Source organism: Haliaeetus leucocephalus, unplaced genomic scaffold (assembly GCF_000737465.1).
Source record: "Haliaeetus leucocephalus isolate CR32 unplaced genomic scaffold, Haliaeetus_leucocephalus-4.0 Scaffold473, whole genome shotgun sequence".
In the NCBI taxonomy this organism is placed as follows: domain Eukaryota; kingdom Metazoa; phylum Chordata; class Aves; order Accipitriformes; family Accipitridae; genus Haliaeetus; species Haliaeetus leucocephalus.
The window spans coordinates 6,022,866-6,045,373 of NW_010972909.1; the positions used below are offsets into that span (position 1 = coordinate 6,022,866).

A 22,508-nucleotide genomic window follows, 5' to 3' on the forward strand; every position below is an offset into this window, starting at 1 on the left:
TTAAAGAAAGCAGGGCATGAATCATTCAAAGATTTCTAATATAAGCACTACGCAATAAATAAATAAATACCCTTCCCCCACTTGGAAAGTCTCTGGCCAAATACTGTCCCTCTGTTCCAGCTCCTCCGTACCGCCTCTCCCCGTTTCCGGATGGGTCCTGGCCCCCAGCCCTTATCTCCTCCAGCCCCTGGGCTGTTTGCAGAGAGCAGTTATAAAGAGGCTGACCCAGCAGAGAGTGGAGGGAAATTACAAGGTGCAGGAAAACAGCAGCACCGGACCAGACTGGGTGTCTGCTTGACTCACCACGACCTGCTCCGCACCATGGGGAAGGACGGGCTGCCCAGCAAACCAAACATCTTCCTCCTTCTCCTCTTCTTCCTTCCTGGAAATACCTCTCCCACCACAGAACCGTAAGCTACACATGTGGAGGGGGGGGGAGGTCTCAGTGCTCCTTTTTTCCTTCAGTTTTCTTCCTTTCTGTCAAACAGCTGTGCGAGTTTCTTCCACTCCTGCCCTGCGCCCCACTAGTAGCCAAGCCCTGAGCCTCCTGCACAGCTCTGCAAGTGCTCCCACCCTGCAACCCCCTGGTTGTACAGCCCTGGGACACCCTGTCCCCCCAGCTCTGCCACTGCCCACACTCCTGCCCTGCAGCTGCCTGCTAGTCCAGCCCTGGATCCTCACAACATCTTTGCCTAAGTATATTCCTGCCTAGAAACCTTCAGGTGCCTGGGGTTTTGTGGGCGTGATGCCAGAATCCATGTACTTGCCTTTCCCGTGGTATCCTTGCTTCAACCACCGAGTTATTTCTCCCCGTTCTCCTGTTGCTTTCAAGCCAGTTTGTTTCCCTTGGCAGCATCAGATGTACTTGTTCCCAAAGAGGATCTGTGACCTAGATTCTCTTCCTCTGGCGTGGAGCCTGGCGCTGGCACCCTCCCCTGGGGCATCCACCCCAGGGCTCTGCAGACCAGCAGCACGGCTGCAGCACCCACTCTGCCGAGGGTCCCGAGGAGAGGGGCAGCCCGGGATGGCACGGGCAGACTGGAGTCTGCCATCCCCACCCCAGCCTCGACTACTGGAGCGGGTTGCTCCGGAGCCTCTAGCCTGGACGGGAGCAGCCTCCCTCTCCAGAGCCCGGCTGCCGTCACACGCCGTGCCTCTCGCTGTGCTGACAGAAGCGCAGTTCTCACCGACGTGGATCTCAACGCTTGCTGCAGAGATTTCGTGCCCACAAGCACGGCAGTAGTGCTGGCAGCTGTAGCAGAAGGTGCAGCATTACTGCTGCCACTTACTGTGTGGTCAGAGGTGAAGTGGTGACCGGCTCAGACGGAAGGACCTTGGACTCATGGTGTACCATCAAACCCTCATTGACCTGCCCTGTTTGGGTGCTTCTGGGGTAGATCAGCCAACCAAGTCTGCTTTGGGGTCAGGCAGATCTCTCTGGTCTCCCTACAGTATTCTGATGTAATTAAGTAATCTTAATTCATCCCTGACCAAGATCAGGGGGAAGGGGAATGAGTAAGTACTGCTCAGACCTCTCCTCCTATGAGCAACATGCTGTTCCTTGTCCCTGACCTGAGCACCAGTTTGGGAGGGGAGAAGGAGGAAGGGCTGGGAGAGGTGGGGGAGAGTGGGCTGTAGTAGGGATCCACAGAATGAAGATAGGACCCCAGTAGGGAGGCAGCAGAGTCCGAGCAGTGAATTGCTAGGTACTATGCGGGTAGTGGTTCCATTTCAAGTGCTGCAGGGTAGATCAGATGCTGTGCACAACATAGAAGGGAAGCCGTCCTTGAACTGAAGACAAAATGAAGCTTCCAACCAAGCAGGGAGATTGCTTCTTTGAGCAGAAGCAGTTGCTGCTGTTTCTGTTTCAGATGTGGCCAGCTGCATAGCAGACGCAATTGAGATTCGGACTATATATTAGAAAAAAAATGTATTCACCAAGTCAGTGCAGCACTGGAACAGGTGAACCAGAGAGATGGTGGAAGTTCCATCTGTGGAGTCCTTTGCAACAGTCTGTTGCAGGAGAAGTTGGGCTTGAGACATCCAGAGGTTCCTTGCATCCAAAAATTTTAGGATTCTGTAAGATACTGACAGCAAGATTTTTTTTTCTTGCTCTGGCTCTGTTCTGGAAGAATTCAACAGGAGGTATTGTTCTCCTGTTCTGGTATGTGGTTGTGCATGCAAGCTGTTTTACAATGCAGTGGCCGTGCTTGGGAATACACTGCGTATGGTCAGAAATGCAAGGTCCTGATGGCACTTGAATTGGCAGGTATGGATTTGGACTGATGGAGCTGATGAAATTCACTGTCTTCTTTGGTTGCGTGTTTGTTCTAGGAAGTAGCTGAGAGTCAATACACAGATATTAGTGCATCTTAAGCTAGAGTATTACCTTCTCTATACAGACAAACTCATTATTTTTGCCCCAGCCACTTTCTCTAGGGTCTCCTATCCCTCCTGGATGCCTGCTTCTGACAGACTCACTGCCTCTGTTGTCAGAACAGTTCATTGCACGCAGGGAGACTGCTGAGGTCTCTTTTGGCCACCCAGATGCTTTTTGTCCTGGAACGTCTATACACGGACTTTGTGACCCCAGTTACTTAAAGGTCTCATAGCATTTTAATTCATCTAGCTCTTCTCACCAACACATCCCAAAACAGCTAAAGGGAGGTCAGCGTATTTCATATCCTTGTTTCAAAGGCGGGGAAGCCGGTGTAGGGGCAAGTTCTGCGCGTTGGCCAAAATTTCAGGAGAACAGTGAACAGGAAGAGGAATGAGGCCAAATTCCCCATGAACTAGGTCACGCTGTCCCTTCAGTAGATGGGACGTTACAGTCAGACTGCCAGTGACACTGACAGCGGGCAGGGGAAATGAGAACCAGGCACAGGGTGAAGCTGTGGTGAGAGGGCTGTGGAGGAAGGGGAGCGCTGGGGCGAGCAGGTAGCCACAAGCTGTAAGTCACTCCCTGGGTGGCTGGAGCTCCCTCCTTTCATTGCTTCTGCAGCAGCACGGGCTGACCAGAGTTGCCGGCTGGCTCCTCTCCATGCTTCATCCTGTCGCCTGGTGGTGAGGGAAACGGAGGCAATGCCGAGGTCCCGCTGCCTCTACAGTAGCTTTAGGACTTCGAAAAAGCTCAGAAGCTTCGAAAAAGCTCTGAATGGGCCCAGCTATCTCTTTCTCCAGGGCTGGCACCATCTGGCAAGGTGCACATTAGCCTTCCCCAGTGGAGGTTCCATGGAAAAGTGGTATGAGCAGTCCTGACCACAGGTTTTGTCCCATGCACACAATGATTAATATGCCCTGCAGACTAAATTGCCACCAGAGCCTCCTGCTGCTGCATTTGGATAGCTTGAATGTGCACAGGGAAAAAGGAATACCAAGCCCATGAAAATGGTCCAGCATCAGACCAGAGGACTACATTGGTTCTGTATTCTATCTGCATTCATGGTCAGTCATAGGTGCTAAGGGGCAGAGTAGAAGAGCAAGGTGAGCACTGTGGAAATGAGTTTCCCGCCTGCTGTAGCCTTATGGAGCTCCTATCAGAGGTTCAAGGTCTTACTGTGGCAGGGATTACACCTATGCTGCTATGTTTTCTAGCCATTTCTGGGCAATGAATTTACCCAGGACATTTTAAATAACCTTCATATCAGGAGCAGCTGATCTTCTTGCCCTTATGAGCCTCATAGCAAATTTTATATAGCTGGTGCCTTAAGGCAGATACCATATGCCTTGGAGAGTTACTGGCAGGCAGGGAGTGACAGCGTATACGTGCCCTTCTTGGACTGCTTGAGAGTGCCAGAAGACTCAAGAGCCACAGGCTGGCCATACCAGAATCATACATTTGTATTTTACAGCACTTGGTACATTAAGTTCTTCAGTTTGATTTTGTACATTAGTGAAAAAGTTTCTGCTCCCTTCTATTTTAAAGCCAGCTGCTTAATATTTTCACCTGGTGTTGTTTACTATACTTGTTGTCACAGGTGATGAACAAACCATACTTTCTTTTGTGCACATCATGACTTTATAGCTTTCTGTCATGCCTTTTTCCAAGCTGAAGAGTCTTCAGTCTTCTTCATCTATGTAGTGTCTCCTCCTATGGAAATCATTCCAGATTTCAGATCATCTCTGCCATCCTTCACTGAATCTTTTCTGCTAAATCAATTTTTTAAATGCATGCCATATATGTGATGTGGAAGTACCTTGCAATTATACAATGGCAAAATGATATGTTCTGATTTGTCCTCTGTTCCTTTCTGAACATTTCCCTCCAGTCCATTTGTCACTTGTCACTGAATGAGAATTTTCCAAGAGTGATCAACAGCGCTCATGTCTGAGTGGTAATAGCCCACTTAATGACACAGCATATACATGATAGCATATATACTGTTGGGGTAATTTTTTCTTCCTCTTTTATTTTCCCTTTTTGAACAGTTCATTTGCTATTGTTGCTACACAGTCCCACCATATGACAAAAGTTCTCCACAAATATGTAAGTCACTTTTAGGTCTTTTCTTACCCTGGACAATTACCAGAAAATTGTACTTCCCGGGTCATTTAGAAGTGTACTGAACAACAGGAGTCCCAAATCAGACTCCAGAGATTTTCACTGGTTCCTACCCTTTGTGTCCTATCTTTTAACCAATTAATCCAGGTCAGAATTAATAAATTGATTTATTAGAAAAAATTAGTAAAATGATCCCTTTTATTGGATGGCAGCTTAGTTTAAGGGTCTTTTGTGAGGGACCTTTGTCAAAAGCTCTTTGAAGATGCAAGTACACTTGTGTTGCAATAAAACACTACCCTCGGAAATCTTTTGTGTGCTCATCTTAATAAGGTCCCAAACTGCAAGCACTCACATTTTTGCTCAGCATGAGAAGGATTTGGAAACCTGGATAGGCAAAGGCAGGAGCAGCCAGACAAGTGGGTGTTTTTCTCAACCCTAAAACTGCTGAATTTTCAACCTTTTTAAGCTAATGCCTTTGAGTCTCAATAGGAGATTGTGGGATATACAAAAATCAATTAACAGCCTGGAACCTTTCACACCGTCCTTGCTCCCTGCTGTGAAGCGGAACAAAACATCCTTTGTAAAGGACTCTCTATTAGCATAGAAATTGTTCCTTCCACTGCAAGCATTTTCCTACTTTTAGGCTAATTAGTTAGGCAGTTTAATATGTATAAACCTAAAATAAAATGAATGCTCGTGTATATGCACTGCTATTCACAGGGACAGTAATGGATTAGGCATGCTGATTTGTTAATTTCCTTTCACTTAATAGTGTTTCCTTAAAACCATTTCACATTTCTGATCCGATTCTTGCTTCCCTCTCTTCCTAGGCAGTATATGGTGCTACTGCCCTTTCTGATACACACTGATTCTCCTGAAAAAGTCTGTGTTCAACTGACCCACCTGAATGAATCTGTGACGCTGAGTGCCACACTCGAGTATCAAGGCGAAAACAGGAGCTTGATTGATGATGTGGTATCGGAGAACGACGTGTTCACCTGCATCCCTTTCTCGGTGAGTATCTCATCCTTGTGGGATGATGCCTTGTGTTTACTGATGTGGCATAGTAGATCTAAATAGTCCAGAAATGAGAAATAAGACACACTGCAGAGACTTCTAAGCTAAACCAAACAACAAATGAATTTTATGTGAAAAATTGACTGTGGTAGCCTTATGAGGAATAATTTTCCACCATTATCAAATTCTATAATATTTCTATGCATGCAGACCTTAGAGAACACTTTTGGGATCCTTCTTCCTAGAACTTTGACTGACAGAACATACCCCATGTTTGTTTGATCTGTGTAAGCCCCAGAGGAATAATAGCAAAGTAGAATGAGAACTGTAGAAGCTGGGGAATGGTTAAAGACAGTGAGGTCCATGAGGTCATTTGTCTCCTTCTGGAGCTTATTCATGATTGTTTCCTGCAGAAGGCTGGTTGGTGAGTAATGTAAGTAACTGGTCCCATCCCCTAAATAATTAATCTGGGTTGATTTCCATTTTGATAAATCATAGGATGGAACAAGATGAGATTCAATATCTCTCTAAGGAAAGTGTATAAACAAAGGAAGGGATTGGAAGGAGAGGAAGAAGCAGCATGGAGAAAACTCAAGGAAATGGAGAAGATCTGTCATTGCAACAATTCCTGAAGGAAGAAGATTTTCTTGAGACAGAGGAGACAAGCCCTCCAAGTTCATATCAGAAAATCATGTTTTTCTCTTGCTTCCAGCACTGAGTCTTTGGTGTCCCTTTAGGGAACTGTCAGACGTAGCTAATACTCCGTCCTTCAAAGGCTGAGTGCAATGGGGTGAATCAGTAAAGCAGTTATCCTCTTCATTTCCCTTAGCTTCCAAAATCCAATAGCACATCAGTGGCATTTCTCACTGTGATGGTGAAGGGGGCAACACTGCAATTCAGGAGCCGCAAGTCGGTGCTGGTCAAGAATTCTGAGAGCTTGGTCTTCGTCCAGACAGACAAACCCATCTACAAGCCCGGACAGACAGGTATGGGGAATTGGGTTGGTGTTGACTCTGACAGCAGAAAATCTTACTGGCTTCATTCCCCAGAGGCTCCACACTTTTATTAAAGTTTTCAGACTCCTTCATGGGGGGAGTTAAAGCGCTCAGTAAATCTTATTTCTGTCAGCTGAGATCTAGGGCATGTGGTACCTTCACCATTCCTGTTCTCCAACCTCCAGGCACAGCATCTCAGCCAGATGTAGGCACAGGCTCAGATTCACTCTACTCAACTAGAGGCACAAATCTGGGATGACTTCAAAGCATAGTCTCCCTTGGCTGCACCTGAATCAACAAAGCAGGACAGGCACTCCCAAGGGACAATTCAGTTCAGCCAGGACCTGATTATCCTTCTAAATTTGTCTGCCTCTCACCATTTGCAAGAGAAAGAGCCTGAAGTAATTGCTTCCATAACTTAGAGATCTTAATTCAGAGCCTGTTGATCCATGGAATTAATCTGAGTTATAAATTATTGAAACACTGGCATTTCCTGGTAACAGCTACAAATTTAACAGTGGAATTTCCTTCTTTTCTGTTACACCCTTCAGTTCTGTTTCGGATCATCTCTCTGGACAAAGACTTCTACCCGCTGAATGAGAAGGTAGAGCCATAATTCCTTGTTGTTAACCAGGAAGCTTAATTCCCAATTAACACCGTTACTGTCATCATCCAGAACCACTGAAGACAGCCTTTAAAGCATATGATCCTTTCTTACTCACACCATCCTTGACCCATTCCATACCCTGTCCTCAGACACACTCCACCTGTCTCTATTGACTGAGAAACATATCCCCTTTTTCAGAGAGTTATAGGTGTTTAAAACCAGATTTGCAAAGGAATGTATGTGGATAAGCATGCAGGCAGGGATCTCATTACTGAAAAAATGGGTGGGACAAGTTTCCATCGAAAGTCACAGATGTGCAGTTGTTTCTGGCAGTAGGTGCAACCACATGCTTAGAGGCAGAGAGAGCAGCATGACAAGGACTTGGTTTTAAGGAACTGGTCAGGGGTGTAAGTCCACCATCTAGCTTATTTGGCAACCAGTTCCTCATACAGACAAGTTCTTTGAAAACTCTTCATCACATTTTCATACCGTGGTAAGACAAAAAGTTGGGGCTCTAAAATATTACAGAGGAGAATCCCTTAACCATCAAGAACTAAGGAAACAGATCAAGTACAGAAAAGGAAGAACTCAAAGGACTTCTTAGAAGGTTGTTCTTCTGCCCTTCAGTCCAAATCTGGAAATTACTTCCACCCATATATGACTAATATCTCTAACGCTGATTTTCCTTTGTTCTTTCCCCACAGTTTCCATTTGTCTATGTTCAGGTGAGTGGATAACTACGTGTCTATTATTTCAGCAGAATATGCAGGCCCAGAGGTACTAGTCTCCAGCAGTGGTGTTTTCAGGCTGAGGTGCAAAAGGAAAAACATGGGTGCATGACCTTTCTCCTTTGTGTAAAGGAAGGCTGAGTAGTTGGGCATCAAAATAAGTTCTGACAATGGTTCTTTGATTGGGGAATGTGCCGTAGGAACAAAAGAGTTAATCAGTGTAAGCCATGATGTGAACAGAATTATACTTGCCTAGAGGTCATATCAGAATGGCTTATTCCTCTTCCGAAGCAGAACTAAGATTTTCTGTCTGTTAAGTGTAGTTGAAACCACAGAACTGCATTAAACAAACCAGCAAAACTAAAGAAACAAAATCATGTAAGTAGATGTCGCCTATCTTCCCAAACGTGCCCTTTTTGTCTGTTTTTTTAAAATGGTTGAACTTCAGCAATGGACAAAAGTTAATAGGAATGATGTTTCTGTCAATGATTCAAGTACTCACCTTTTCAGCTGAGAAACCAGAATTTACAATTATTATCTGGGACATCTTCTGGTGGAAAACTGATGGGAAGGACCCAGCAATGGACCCTGAAGCCATGACAGCAGCACAAACAGTGCTGAAATTAGTGTGCACAAATCTTAAGCCATTTTGCATGGTTATGGGTCCCATGTAGTCAGTCCTGTCATTGCTCCTTGCTGCTTGGGGTTGCTGTCTCCATTCTGCACCATCTCTCTCTAGAGCTGGGGGTCTTCTCACAACAGGGGAGGCAGAAGGTGGGCCAGAAACAGACTCTGCTCCTCTTTTCTATTCTCCTGTCAGAATGCTGTCACTCTCTCTTCCCCCCCATCAAACTTCCAGAACAGAGCTGCAGAGCTGGTGGGCCACTGACAGTCTGTGAATATTTGGAGAAAGAAGAGTAAGAGAGTGTGTGGTATGGGATAGCAGGTGGAGGAGAGTATCTCCAAACTACCTCCTGCTGAGGCTCTCCCATGAGGTTGTAGAACAGGTCCCTTCCCTTTCAAGGAGGTGATACTTGACCAAATACAGGAATTTCATTAAAGGATTTCATGAAATCCTACCCACTGCCTCCAGAAATCCTATATGCCTTTGCCTAACAAGCTGAATAATTTCATAACCTTTTTTTTGTGTGTGTCAGTACCATGAACGGCTTCAATTTTAAATCACTAGGAAGGCCATCCTGCGTTTTCAGCTCCAGCCTGTGAGCCACAGTGTTTGTCTGTGCTGTTTAAGCCAGTCTATATAGGCCTTGTCCTCCGCCCCCACCATCACATCTCCCTTCCTCAGTTGTCCTTCTCAGTCCAGCACTGCCCTTTGTTTGGCTTTCACAGAGGTCTACGAGGCCGTCTTGTAAAGTGGGAAACTCACCTGGCAGCAAATTCACCATTTTTCTCTAGGATATTTTTCTCGTCCAGATCAGATCTGCCAGTGCAGTTTATTTACCACATGCTTGCACGAAATTTGGACTGGCCCAAAGGAAAGGGTGGCAGGAATGAAGAAAGGTGATGGCTTAAAATCAGCAGTGACAAGGAAATAAATATTCATCAGTCCACACTTTAATGTCACTAATTGATCATAGTCAGCCACAAAGACAGAAGTTAGCATGAGCCTATTATTTCTGAACTCTTATCCTGACCTATTGCTTCTGTCATTTAAAAAAACCCAAAACATTTCTGAAGAAAAACAAACAAACTGACTTTCAGGCCTTCCCTATAAATACGTCACAGAAATGGCAACAAGTTCACAAGCCCAGCTGTAAACATTTTCTTGAATTCCTCTTCCAGGGAAGCCCGGTGGTGTCTCTCACAATAAGTGGTGAGCTTTTCAGCAGGGTTGAAACGTGGTGGTGAAGAGGATTTGGTCAGAGCCGTGGGATGCGTTTTACTGACTGTGCCTTCCTCCCACCACGCTTCTTGGGAGGAAGGCCCCCTCTTCTGCCTCCTGACCAGTGACCTCCAACTGGGGGATGTCATTCACATCCCCTTTTCCCTAAGCCCTGAGATAAAATCTCAGTGAAGTAAATGCACACAGTCACATAGCTGAAGTCACATACCTATCTAAAGTAAATAGACTTTTGGTGACAGCCAAGGTACAATGCAAAGAGCAGACAGAAAATGAAAGACTGGAAACATTAACCACCCTGCTGAGGAGCCTGGAAGGGGTGCATCAAACTACACAGCACCACTGTGCTGCTTCAGTGACTTCTACAAGAAATTTAGGGCTGAGCTGATGAATTTGGAGCACAGCCTATTCATAGTCAGTTCATAATGAGCAATACTCAGCTGTAGTACTGATGAGAATTCAGCTCCAGCATTAGGAACAGGGAGGGACAAGAAGGGAGAGCTCCTAGCTGGATGCACATATGTGGGATATACTTTCCTCTGTTCCTGTCCCCACTCCCCTGCCCCACCACAAGCTGTGGACTCACACATGTACATTTCTCAGTCCCATGGATAGAACATGTGTCTCGTTCCTCAGCAGATTATGCACTGGTATTCAGACAGTCTCTATTCCAGGCACGGAAAAAAATCTTTTAGCAGGCTCTATAGCAAGTGAAGGAGACTGAAACTTCCCTCCTTTCTCCCTGCTTACTCCTGCTATCCATCTCTTTGTCTTGTCACCTTGCCAGTCTTTCTTTCCCAGCTTCCTGGCCCCATCCTTTGTAGCTGTGCAGGTGGGTACAGCTGAGGGGGAGACAACACAGGACCTCCGGGGTTAAAAAGCTTTCTTGCATGCTAGTTATGCAGAGTTGACAGGTAAGTGCTCACAGAACCTCACAGATTATTGAAGAATTACAACTAGACATTTCCCAGCTGGGATGTATATGTACTGGGCACTCCACTGCTCTGTCCCTGGGAGCCTCCTGCAGTCTTGTGACCTTGAGTTATCCCAACCCGCAGGATCCCCAGAGGAACCGTGTGTACCAGTGGCAAGAGGTGGAACTAGAGACCGGCCTTACGCAGCTCTCCTTCCCCCTCACCACAGACCCCATCCAAGGCTCCTACAAAATAGTTGTGCAGAAGAGCTTCTCGTCCCATGTGGAGCACTCCTTCAGCGTGGAGGAGTACGGTAAGGAGAGGAGGTGTGGGCTGCAAGTGGGGCTGACAGCAGTGCCTTTTACTGTGACCTCTCAATTTGGGATTTCCTGGGAATGGCATGGAGGAGGGAGGGACTGAATACCTAGGCAATGGGGTTCAGAGGGGCTGACCCCGAAGGTGCTGTGTTTCAGAGGTAGTTCCTCACTTTATCTGCAACTTGTCTGAGCTTGTATTTGCTCATAGTGCTCTTGGGAGTACAGGGTCTGACAGGCTTCCTATGCATGGCTTGTGGCACCAATTTCAGCTGACTTTTAGTTGCTTTTTGTCTAGCAGCTTGTTGCAAGTAGCACTAGATACGGAGTAAAAGATGACAATATTTTGGTGACTCTGTTTTGCCTCTCTCATCATCTGCATCAGTCCTGTTTCTCCACTTGTAGTCCTCTCTTTTTCCTCTTTTTCCTTGTTTCTGCAAAAGCTTAGAAAACATGTTCGGTAGAAAACTTCAGTTTGAGGAAGAACACTCCACAAATGCTACAAGCAATGCAAACACTGTGGTAGCAGAGACTGAGTAAGGAGAAATGTGCTGTCCCAGGGAGTGTTCTAACCCCTAGTTCTGTAATAAAACTTCTCAGGTGTTTGTAGACGTGTACCCTGGCTAGGCTCTGTGCCTCCTTGAGGAGGCTGCTCACCTTGTGCTCTGCACTCCCAGGCTCCCCCCTGGCTGTACATGGAGCCCAAATGACCCAGTGCATTGCTCAGAACCTGCTGTTTCTGGAATACGCAGGGTGCGACCCAAAGAAGATGATTGTCACTGAAGTTCATGAGAGCTGGGTTATTTGGTTCAAAGTCAGGCATGGTGGCTAGTATGAACACGGTGAATAATTTTATAGGCTTTGGTTATAGGCTTTGGCCTGCCATGGTGACAGACGGGCTGTGCCTCCTCCCACAAAGATCATTCTGATTGCCACCCAAAATCAAAGATGTATGTCCCTTTCTTAGCCTCATACTAAACTGGTTTTTCTTTTATTTGTTCCCATGAATCTCCCCTGTTGCTAATTCTCTTACAGCCTTTTGAGGAAATGTGCTCTAGGGTTGAAACTTTGAGCTTTGCCTCCCATCCTAGAGGCAAATTTATGTCTAGACTATAACCCAGGGTTGCTTTCCAGTTCCTGGGCCTGGGTGTGCACCTTCCCTGCTCTTATTTCCTTGCACTGTGAAAAAAACTTCAGGTGCACCACCTGGAAGCAGGCCATTCCGTGCTTTAGTCCAGTCCCAGGCTTGACTAATCAGGGGCTTAGGGTTGCAGGATGCAATATGGGAAGAGGGATGTAATTTAATACTCAGGACCAAAATATGCCTTTTACTTGCCACCCTTTATATTGGGCTTTATTGCTGCCTTGCCCCCTTCAAAATATAGACCTGAGAGTCCGTGGCTAGATTCAATAGAACTGTCAGGACATGCAGGACAGTTTCACATGCTACGCATCAGTGAGCCTAACAGCAACTCAGGATCTCCAGAACAGTAAGAAACAGCCAAGAGAATCAATGATTCAAGCCGTTTCAATGTGGTAAATTACAAAGGCAGTGAATGTGCTGCTGCTCCAAGTCTTAGTTGAAAATTATGCGTTGTGAAACATGGAACACAACACACAGGACCAGCATGTCCTTCTGAATGGGCATATATAAGGGATCTACACAGCTGTCTGGTGCTAATGGGATCACATGAGCATGTGCTGCAAATGAGGGAAGGTAAGGGCTACAACCCTCCTTAATTCCCTTTAAACCCAAACAGTGGCGAAGGCTGAGAAAATCCAGGGAAGGGGTAGCAGAGCTGTACTGAAGACAACAGAGAGGTGATAGTTCCTATGAAGATGATCCCGGCTCTGTGTTTGGGTTGCTGTGTAGTTAGTACACAGCTCTCCTTCACTTTTCTCATATCAGACTTTCTCTCTCCCATCTAGTGCTGCCCAAGTACGAGGTCCTGGTGAAGCTGCCCAAGATGATCACTATTAACGACGATGAGATTCCAGTGTCCGTCTGTGGTCTGTGAGTCATAGAGCTGGAGCAAATCTCTTATGCTTATCCTTCACTCCTCCTTTCTGCTGAGGACTGAAAGAAGAGCTGGGGAAGGCTTTTCATACTTTTCCCAGACACCTAGTACAGGCTTGTTCCACCCAATCAATTCTAAGCCTGCTACTTGGCCTGAACGGTCAAAGTGAAGGGACTTCTCTATGTTCCTTAAAAGATTATGCCAAACCAATCTGCAGCTCTCTCCTCCCAGTTTACTGTACATTTTCTTTTTTTGTCTTTACATTTCCTCAGTTAAAGCTTCTCTGCCAATCCTGAACCCTCAAATACTCAGAGATGTCAGATCAGATATCTGACACGTGGTGCAAACCCAATGTTCTCATTTTTAATTCATAAATTGCTCCTCCTGAGCCCTTGGTTGCCTTTCTACTTCTTCACTGACCCTTTGGCAGTTTGTGATACTCCTGGCTTAAATAATTTTCTACAATCTTTTTCTGCATTCCTGCAGAGACCTCCCACCTAGAACAGGTTCTAGTGGATGATGGAAGAATCTCACCACGGAAATGATGGAAATGTAATCACTAGAATCATTAAAATATCAGATTAGTCAGCCTTTAAGAAGAAATATTAGCAAGGCATCCACAGAGGTCTTTAAGGAGATGTGTCTGAGTGTGACTCTGACTGATTGTCTCATCATCTAATATATTGTTTAACACTTTGCAATTATAGGTACACCTATGGGAAGCCTGTTCCTGGTTTGGTGAATGTCCAAGTGTGCCGGAAATTTTCCCATTCTTCTTCAAATTGTTATGGAAAAGAAGCAGAAGCTGTGTGTGAAGAATTCAGTAGGGAGGTGAGTCCCGAGATTAAAATGTAGGGGTCTTTCTTACGGGTAATAGGCATTGTTGTCTAAGGGAGGCCAAATCTGTAACTGTTGGGAGATAGTAAGACATCAGAGATAGCACTCTGTTGGGGTGGAGGGGAAGCAGATTTTCTCAGAGGAAGGCATTCTTAAGAGGTGAGTCATTAAACTGGAAACAGAACTGATGAAGCTGAAATCCTGACCCCATTGAAACTAGTGACAAATCTCCAGTTAGCAGCTGTGAGGTCCCTGCTATTGATCCCCAAACTGAGAAAAGAAGCTGTGAAAGAACTTTGTAACTGTGGGAGGGACTGGAAGGGAGCAAGGAGCAAAGAAGATGAGGAGAAAACAAGAAGGCAGTATTGTATATGGGTCAAACACATTAGAAAGGGCAACAAGGAAAAGACTGAAGACTACAGTAGAAACAGGTAGAAAACCAGAACCAAGGTAGGAGGGAGTTAACAAGGAAACCTGTGCATGCCTTGGAGAACTGAGTGTCAAGTACCTCACAGAACACAGAACATGTGTGGATGAAACACTAGGAAACAGGCTGTAATCAAGTTCTGGTCTTGGAGACAACCCTAGAACATAAGGCTGGGATTTCATGAACAGAAGCATGTTGGGTTTGGGGTATCTATTCTTGTCCCACAAGGCACCAAATTTGTTCACAAAATTCCAATTTTCTCTCCAATCCCCTGCTTAGGCAGATGCTTGTGGGTGTGTTTCTGGTGTAGTAAAGACCAAGATCTTCCAGCTCCAGCGCAGGGGATATGAGATGAGCATTGAGGTACAAGGCAAGATCACAGAAGATGGCACAGGTATGTATCACATGGAGATGGCACAGTGACAGCAGGCCATAACAGGAGGGCCTGGCAAAGATGAGGAAGGTGGAGTAGCATGTCTAGAAATGCTGCTATTCATTAATAATCCCTCTTTACTGTGCTCTCTCTCAGGAATAGAGATGACTGGAACTGGCTCCTGTGGGATCACATCCATCATGAGCAAAATCAGCTTTGACCTGCTGGACTCTCAGTACAGACCAGGGATCCCACTCTTTGGGAGGGTAGGGAACTTCTGAGACCCTGGACAATAAATGACGTAGCAAACTCACAAGTGCACAATCCCATCAGATAGAATAGCAGTGTGTGCAGATGACATGGTCCACCTTCCTCTGCCTTTGCACAGGCAAATGAATTACTGATAGTTGGGGCACAGATGGCACAGACACATGGCCCTGAACCTCCTGGCAGTCAGCCCAGTACAGAATAGAAGGCCCGTTGTTCTGACACATGAGAATAATACCAGGGAGTAGCAAGCACGGGCTATTCCACAAGGGAATGTTATCTGTGTGCAAAGGGTGACCACAGCATAGGTAGGCGTAGTGACTTCATCAACAAGGGCACAGTCCCACAGTACCCAACCAGACTGAGCAGAGCAGGGGTGGTGACAGTAGCAGGTTCCACCAACAGTCCAGTGACCACCAGACAATGTGAGGTGATGAGTCAGGGCTGAGCTCAACCAAGGAAGTCCAGTTAACCAGATGGGAACAGCTGGGAAAAAAGCTGGGTGTAGGTCTACCTCCTTTAGTCAAGGACTGGGCAAGGCACAAGCCTGAACTTAGAGTTCCTGAACCAAGAAGCAGATGATATGTGGTGGAGGTCCCAAAGGAGGCTGGCCAGGGAAGTTAAAACTTACTGAGGAACTTAGGGCCCTGACAGATAATTTCCCCAGGCTGTTCAAATTGCTTTGCTAAGAATTTTCTCAGTTGCTGCCTCAGACAACTCAGGACTCACCTCACACATTCCCACATTCATGTCTTTTGTTCTTCTCCATAAAGAAACATCCTCCCTGGCAAGGAGGAAAAGAGGGAAGAGGTTTTAGGACTTGGGAATTGTTTTCTGTTTCTAGTCTAAAACTTGAAGTTTGTTTTTGCTCTGTTAGGTGAAGCTGGTAGATGGCACTGATGTTCCGATTGCCAATGAAACCATCACGATTTCTGTGGATGGAGACAAATACAAAGGGAATTACACTACAGATGAGCAGGGACAATCCTGGTTTTCCATAGACACTACCACCTTCACACAAGCCTCCCTGGAAATCCGAGTGAGTGGCAGAGACAGGGCAGAGGGACTGGGGTAAGCTTCTGTCTTTCTGATCAGTAGGGGAAATATCTATCCATGGGTTATCAGTCTTTCTGCCAACTGGAAGATAAAGCAAGTTTCTTGGCAGGTCACCTCTCTTCTCTGTGTCTCCTGTGCATGTTCTCTACCTTATTCTAAGAATGGGAAATATAGAACATACCCAGAGTTTTTCTGTGGACTTTCATGTGACTTGTTACCTGGTTTTGGTCAGCTATGAACTTTTTATTCTTCTTTATCAGGCTGATCATAAACCTGAGCTGAACTGTTATGACAGCGACTGGATCACACCTTCATATGAGCATGCCATGCGCAGAATAAGTCGGTTCTACTCCCCCAGTAAGAGCTTCCTCAAAATTGAACCAAAGCCTGAGACATTAAGTTGTGGCTCCCCCACGGAGATCCAGGTGCACTATATCTTCACACCAGAGGCCATAGGAGAGCAGAAGAAAATTGTCATTTACTATTTGGTAAGAATTATTTGTGGTTACTTTGATCCATGGCCACAGAGAGCACTGTGGCACATACAGCTACGTTCCATCACGAGCAACCACAGCACTGCTGTATGGTCAGTCCTTAGCCAGTAATGATAAGGAGAGATTGAAATGGAAAGTGTTGCCTGTGACAGTGGGGTTTAAACACATTTCCGTAATGTTTCTCATGTTGTCTTCCATGTGCAGACTTGGGTAGGGTGTACATGTTTTATTAAGAACAAAAGAGAGACAAAATATTGATGGAGAGAGCATTGTCTTGGGCACAGCCATCCAAGACTCTCATTTCATAATGCTCCGCTCCCAGTTTCCCCAATTCCAAATTCTGGTTAATATATGGTCACAGCTCAGAAACCAGCACCCTACAAGAAGATGAAAGATCAGGAGGAAAGCTGTCTCCTACTCAGTTTTGTCCTTTGGTAGTCACCTGGCCAGTGAAACTAAAGCAACACCTCTAACTACAGTACCGGAAAAGCCCAGTAAGCTTAGATCTTAGGTCATATATTAGGCAATGATGGAAAGTTTGGGATATCACAGTAATTGGAACAGACTATAACATGCTGGCATTGAGAACCATGAATTGGTTCATTTGGGGGCGGGGGCAGAGAAGAGACACTAATTCAGCTGTGACCGAACAATGACCTACCAGTTTTGCTTGGGAGAACAGGAAGAATCAGATGAATATTCAAATAGAACTTCTTTCCCCCTAAATTTATTTTTCTGGTTATCCCACTTAATGACACTAGCAGAAGAGATGAGAGTAGCCTTGGAGAGCCAGAAGAAATCAGTGGAACAGACACTTCTGTTCTGATGGATTGTACAGAACATCGGGGGGGACTTGGACTGAGATTACGAAAAAGAGAATAGAAACCTGTGATAGAGATGTCCATGTGCTTACTTTCAGGTCTAATAACAATAAATTGAAGCACAAGATTCCTGTTTATCCCAGTAGCCTGGGAAAGCTGGTCTTAAGTGTATACACACAGCAGGTAACCAAACACTGAGGAACTTACATTTTTATAGGTGTGGATCCCACACCTTGAAATTAAAATATGGTGCTATGGAATAGATACATGGAAAGTATCCTACTTTCCTACATGGAAAGTAATTGTATAAAAGGTGGGTTTGACTGTGAAAAGGGAAACTTTTTCTAGAAATGAGGAAATTAGAGGTAGCATTCAGGCTGTTGCTTACTGCCTGACTTCAGATACCTTATTCAAGCTTTTATTACTTACAGCCTGTGCTCTTCTATTCCAGCTCTGTGTGAATTATGAAACTAATCCTGATTAATTTTTTCTCCACACTGTTTCACAATGCAACTGAGAGTGGAATGAGGATAACTTTTGATCTCCAGTCTGTTCTAAATTGTTAGAAATGTGCACATGGCACCCAAACTTATGTGTGCTCAGAGGCAAAGTGCATCTGAACCTGATCTATACATGCAATATGTACAAAAGGGAAGCCAGGTCTGACCAATGAGGAAACATTGGTCCTCTTAGCGGTGAATATTTCTGTCTCCAAAGACCCAGTAAATTCCAGTCTGGCACTTGCTTAGTATCTTCTTGGGTTTGCTCACCTTTGGCAGTGCTATTCGTACTCACATTCTGCAGTTAACCCAGTGAATGTTCATTCTCCTTCCCTTCAACACTGGTAGCAACAATTACAGGAAGGTTTCTCTGTCACACAGGTGATGGCCAAGGGAGGCATTATATTAGCAGACACCCATGATCTGACTGTGAATCCTGGAGATGGTGAGCAGAACTATGCATTTTTAGCATCTCTGATGATAATTTGGGGGAAGGGGGAGATGTAGAGAAATTATTTCAATTCAAACATTTAATGTTTTAATTGAAATACATTTTCAAAATGTAATCTTTTTAAATGAAGTGGCTTGGGTTAGTTTTGTTTTTTCTGAGTTCTGCCAGGTGCTATTTTTTTTAATGAGAAAATTTTAGAAAATTCAACAAAAAATATGCATAATGTTTTGGTCATGTTCTCCTCAAACCAACACTTTCTGCTGACCACTCTACCCTATCCAGGTTGTGGATGCTTACCAGTGTTGCGAGACTCATGTACAGTGAGCATGAAGAAGATCGTGTCTCCTTTTCTTTCTTCTTCTCACTTCCCTTGATTTTTGGAGTATTGTTTCTCCCTTATAAGCATGCAAACACATGCATACTTATATTCTAACCAATACATTTGATTTTATTCATATAAATGTCCAAGGGTTACACATGTGAGTAACTGAGACTGGTTATGATGCATCTTTAAAAGTCTTTCAACAATGAGACCAGGGAGACATTTTGGAAGTCTATGAGAAGGAGTTGCACTGCAGTGGGTAAAACAGTATACGGAAGTAAAAGATTTTGAGTGCTGTGTGTTCATAGAAAGTTCTGCATCCTCACTAGTAGCAGTGACTAAACTAACATGCTGGCTCATGTCAAGAGATGTTCTATCACCTTGTTGAGATTGTGACATGAAGCTCAGGCCCCGCTAGAAAGAGTCTTTCAACATAGAGGGGCATTTTCCACTGCTGTTGGAGCAACAGTTTGGTGTTTTAGTTAAATGCTTGCTCAGCATAACTTCGCAAAGTTATTCTTTCAGCCACCCTGCAACCTTGACTGCCGCCACCCATTACAACAGTCCCTCATTTCTGCATTTTTTCCCTCATCTATTTTTTGTAGACTGCAGAAGATCTTGGAGCTTGAGGAAAAAGGGGGTTGGGAACATCAAGAAATTATGCCAGCTGTTAACTGGGGAGAATCTAGAAGGCATGTTGAGGCCCACCAAACCAATCTCATTTGGCTATTACACGATCACTGTTTGAATGCAGGTGTCTTCAGGAACAGCCATAGACTTCAGTCGTGTATCAGTATTCCTGCCCCTGCTAACTAAAAATGTTCAGCATGAATGAACTTGACCTTTTTATCTGGGGAAGGCAAATGTGTATAGTGGAACTTCTTGTATGTTGCTTAGCCTTTTTTCTCTCTGTTAGCTTATGGGACATTTCAGTTGACCTTCCCTGTTGAGGCGAAAATTGCTCCCCTGGCACGGATGCTTGTGTATACCACTTCACCCAGTGGGGAAGTCATTGCCAGTTCAGCAGATTTCCAGGTTGAAAGTTGCCTCCCCAATAAAGTGAGTATAAGTCAGGGTTTATGCAACCCTTGTTTGTCTTGTAGTTCAGTTATGAGTTCCAGAATGGAGGCAGAATTCACAACAGCTTCATGAAATGGTCTGATCAGATGTCGACTGAGGATTAGTGACTGAAACTCCAGAATAAGTTACAAAGCCATAACTATAAAAAGTGGAGCAAGACAGAATAAGAAAGAGAATCACTCATCATTATTAATTGCATTGGTCAAAGCTGAATATACATTAGAAGAACTGCAAGGCACTAGCAGAGCTCAGTTCACAAGACTAGATGCTTCAGTATAATAGCATGTAACAGCATCTGGAAAAGTGGCTGCTTTAACTTCCTCCTGGGGTTGCAGGTCAGACTGAGTTTTGTACCCAAGGAAGGTCTTCCTGCCTCCAACACACGCCTGCAGCTCCATACCTCACCCAGGTCCTTGTGTGCCCTCCGTGCTGTGGACAAGAGCGTTCTCCTTATGAAGCCTGAAGATGAGCTCTCCCCCAGCTCTGTAAGTCTTGGCTATTTCTGGTAATAAGCAAGTACAAGAACCAACTAAGTACCTATTAACACCGCTATAGACATGGGGCCATGTATTTTTATAGTTGCATTCACTACACTTGTTTTTTAGAGGCTGGCTTTTATCATTGGACTGCTAGGTAGTGTCTGTGTCCCTCTAAGTGCTGACCTGCCACATTTTTCCCTGGTTGTTTGCATTTCCCCAGGTGTATAATCTTCTCCCACTGAGGGAGATCCGGGGTTATAGCTTCAAGGACTACTACCTGGAAGAAGACAACGTAAACCCTTGTGTGTCACTTGACAACATATTATTAAATGGATTTGTCTACATACCCATTTCTCCTGACGGTGAAGGTGATGCCTATGACGTTCTCAAAGTAAGCGCCAGCCTCTCATTTTAATTTGTTATTCCTTTTCAGAATTCAGTCTCCTCTCCTCTTCTCACCTGCCCTGAAGGGCTTTTTAGTGAACTTTGCTGTGAGCTTGCTAACTTTTGTACGCAAGACAATAACCAGGCCCAGGCCCTGCATCTATGCAGCCTATCATTGGTACCTGAGTGCTTTTCTGAACAATTAAGACTTTGAAAGGTCTCCTCACTTGCTAGTAGAGAAATCTGCGAATGGGCTCAAGGAAACAGTCCTGAGAAGTGACCTCTGGTGCCATAACATTAGAAACTCTTCCTCAGTCATGCACATTCTCCCTCTGCCTGGTGTAGATAGGTCTTTAATAAAGTGCCAGTTACTTTCATAACCCACAAACCCACCTATACCCATCTAAAGAGTCCTGCACAAGACTTTTTGGGTACCCTCAATCCAATGCTTTTCACACATGTCATTTTCACCCAGGCAGATGTCCCCAAGGTAGATCTGTGACCTTAGCTTTCCATCTGGTCATGCCAGGATTTAGCCTTAGGAAGAGTATAACATGATAAAGCCTCAACATCTGGGTTGAACCAGTCTATCTGGCATTTATATACAATATTTGTTATTCTGATTGATCCCAGACTTGAGTACATCTATTCTTGACATACTAGAAATAGTTTATTTTCAAAAGTGTGTTTGCATATTTTTTGTTCTTCTTTCTCTTTGTTTACTAGGAATTGGGCTTAAAAGTCTTCACTAGCAGCAAGATCCATAAGCCTGAAATCTGCCAGCATTACCCAGGACACATGATGGAAAGGAGTTACAGTGGTTCTAGTACCTGCTTCATTTTACCTCCCACACAACTATCTAAAATTTACCACCCTGCTTCTTTCCTTCCCTCTACTTCTTTGAATATTAATTACACTGGGCAGAGCAGATTCTGTTCAGATATGCTGGTCTAATTCAGGATCACTCCCTTCTGGACTCAGTCCTGAAATATGAAATTGATCCACCTCTGCCTGCTTATCCCCAGCTAGTCGGATGTGCCTGGCTAAAACCATCTGTGCAGCAGGGATCCTGTAGGCACTAAAAGAGTCTGCCAGCAGAAAGCAGTGGCTTTTTTCTATCATCAGATCTGAGTCCAGCTATGGAAACCTTAAAAAGGAGTCTCTACTTCTAGGTAGTCACATTCTAGCAATAAATAGAGGAACAACTAGAGCAAAAGGGGGCCAAGACAAATGAGAAGGTGGTACAATTTTGTGGGTAGATATTTTACCACTGGGGGCTGAGAAATTTGGTTCTGTTCCCAGCTCTCCCACTCACGTGACTATAAGAGGCTGGGTAGGTCACATCACTTCTCTGCAGCTTCAGTGACTGTGAAGACAGAATAATGATACTAGTTTTTTTTCTGAATAGTTCTGAGATTGAAAAGTCTATATAAAACACTCTCACCTGTATCACTTCCAGTCACTGACTTTTCTGGTGCAGTAGCCCAGCTCCTATTAAAAAATTATAGCTTTTTGTCTGGTGATAGCTTCTAGCCTTCTATTCATAATACATGAGATCTTTGGTTTTGAAATGCAGGATTTGACTTCAGAGCATGGCCTGAGACAGCTGGCTGCTTTGAGAAGATGTAAAGTCTTCTAAGGCTGATGGAAAGCCTTGCACAAGGCACAACACTATGCAGCTCTGTGAGAAAGCATCTCCCTGTTCTGGAACCATTTATTTGCTAAGGGCTGGAGATATAAAGACCCATATTAATCTCAAAAGCATCTTAGATAGAGGAGGGGAGGGCTAAGTGTGGTTTCTGTTTCTGGTCATATATAAACATGAACAAATCTTCAACCAAATTTATTGAGCTATGTGCAACTGTAGTATCTGGAAGCAGTAAGTTGCACATTTGACTCTGTATTGCAATAGAAATGTACCCTCAATAACGTCATGATACATGGCTCTTTTGGCACTGCTGGTTTTACTGGCAGTGGGGGAAGAATGCTCAAACTCATCCAATCTCTGTAAGAGGAGCAGCAACATTAGAAAAAATGAAATATTGAGATGACAACAGAGAAA

The 22,508-nt window shown here is 44.7% G+C and overlaps 1 protein-coding gene across 1 annotated transcript in view; it reads left to right on the forward strand.

The window, feature by feature from the left end:
* The first annotated feature begins 206 nt into the window (after positions 1-206).
* The window catches only part of A2M (alpha-2-macroglobulin), a 40,901-nt gene continuing 18,599 nt past the window's right edge, over positions 207-22,508 (forward strand). The window contains exons 1-17 of the mRNA XM_010575369.1: positions 207-410; positions 5,332-5,515; positions 6,348-6,504; positions 7,065-7,117; positions 7,825-7,845; positions 10,768-10,936; positions 12,867-12,951; positions 13,663-13,786; positions 14,499-14,613; positions 14,749-14,858; positions 15,737-15,898; positions 16,176-16,403; positions 18,112-18,175; positions 19,420-19,562; positions 19,919-20,068; positions 20,283-20,453; positions 21,173-21,272. Of these exons, the coding sequence (XP_010573671.1) occupies positions 322-410; positions 5,332-5,515; positions 6,348-6,504; positions 7,065-7,117; positions 7,825-7,845; positions 10,768-10,936; positions 12,867-12,951; positions 13,663-13,786; positions 14,499-14,613; positions 14,749-14,858; positions 15,737-15,898; positions 16,176-16,403; positions 18,112-18,175; positions 19,420-19,562; positions 19,919-20,068; positions 20,283-20,453; positions 21,173-21,272 (2,125 nt within the window). The 5' untranslated portion in view covers positions 207-321. The remainder of the gene's footprint in view (positions 411-5,331; positions 5,516-6,347; positions 6,505-7,064; positions 7,118-7,824; positions 7,846-10,767; positions 10,937-12,866; positions 12,952-13,662; positions 13,787-14,498; positions 14,614-14,748; positions 14,859-15,736; positions 15,899-16,175; positions 16,404-18,111; positions 18,176-19,419; positions 19,563-19,918; positions 20,069-20,282; positions 20,454-21,172; positions 21,273-22,508) is intronic.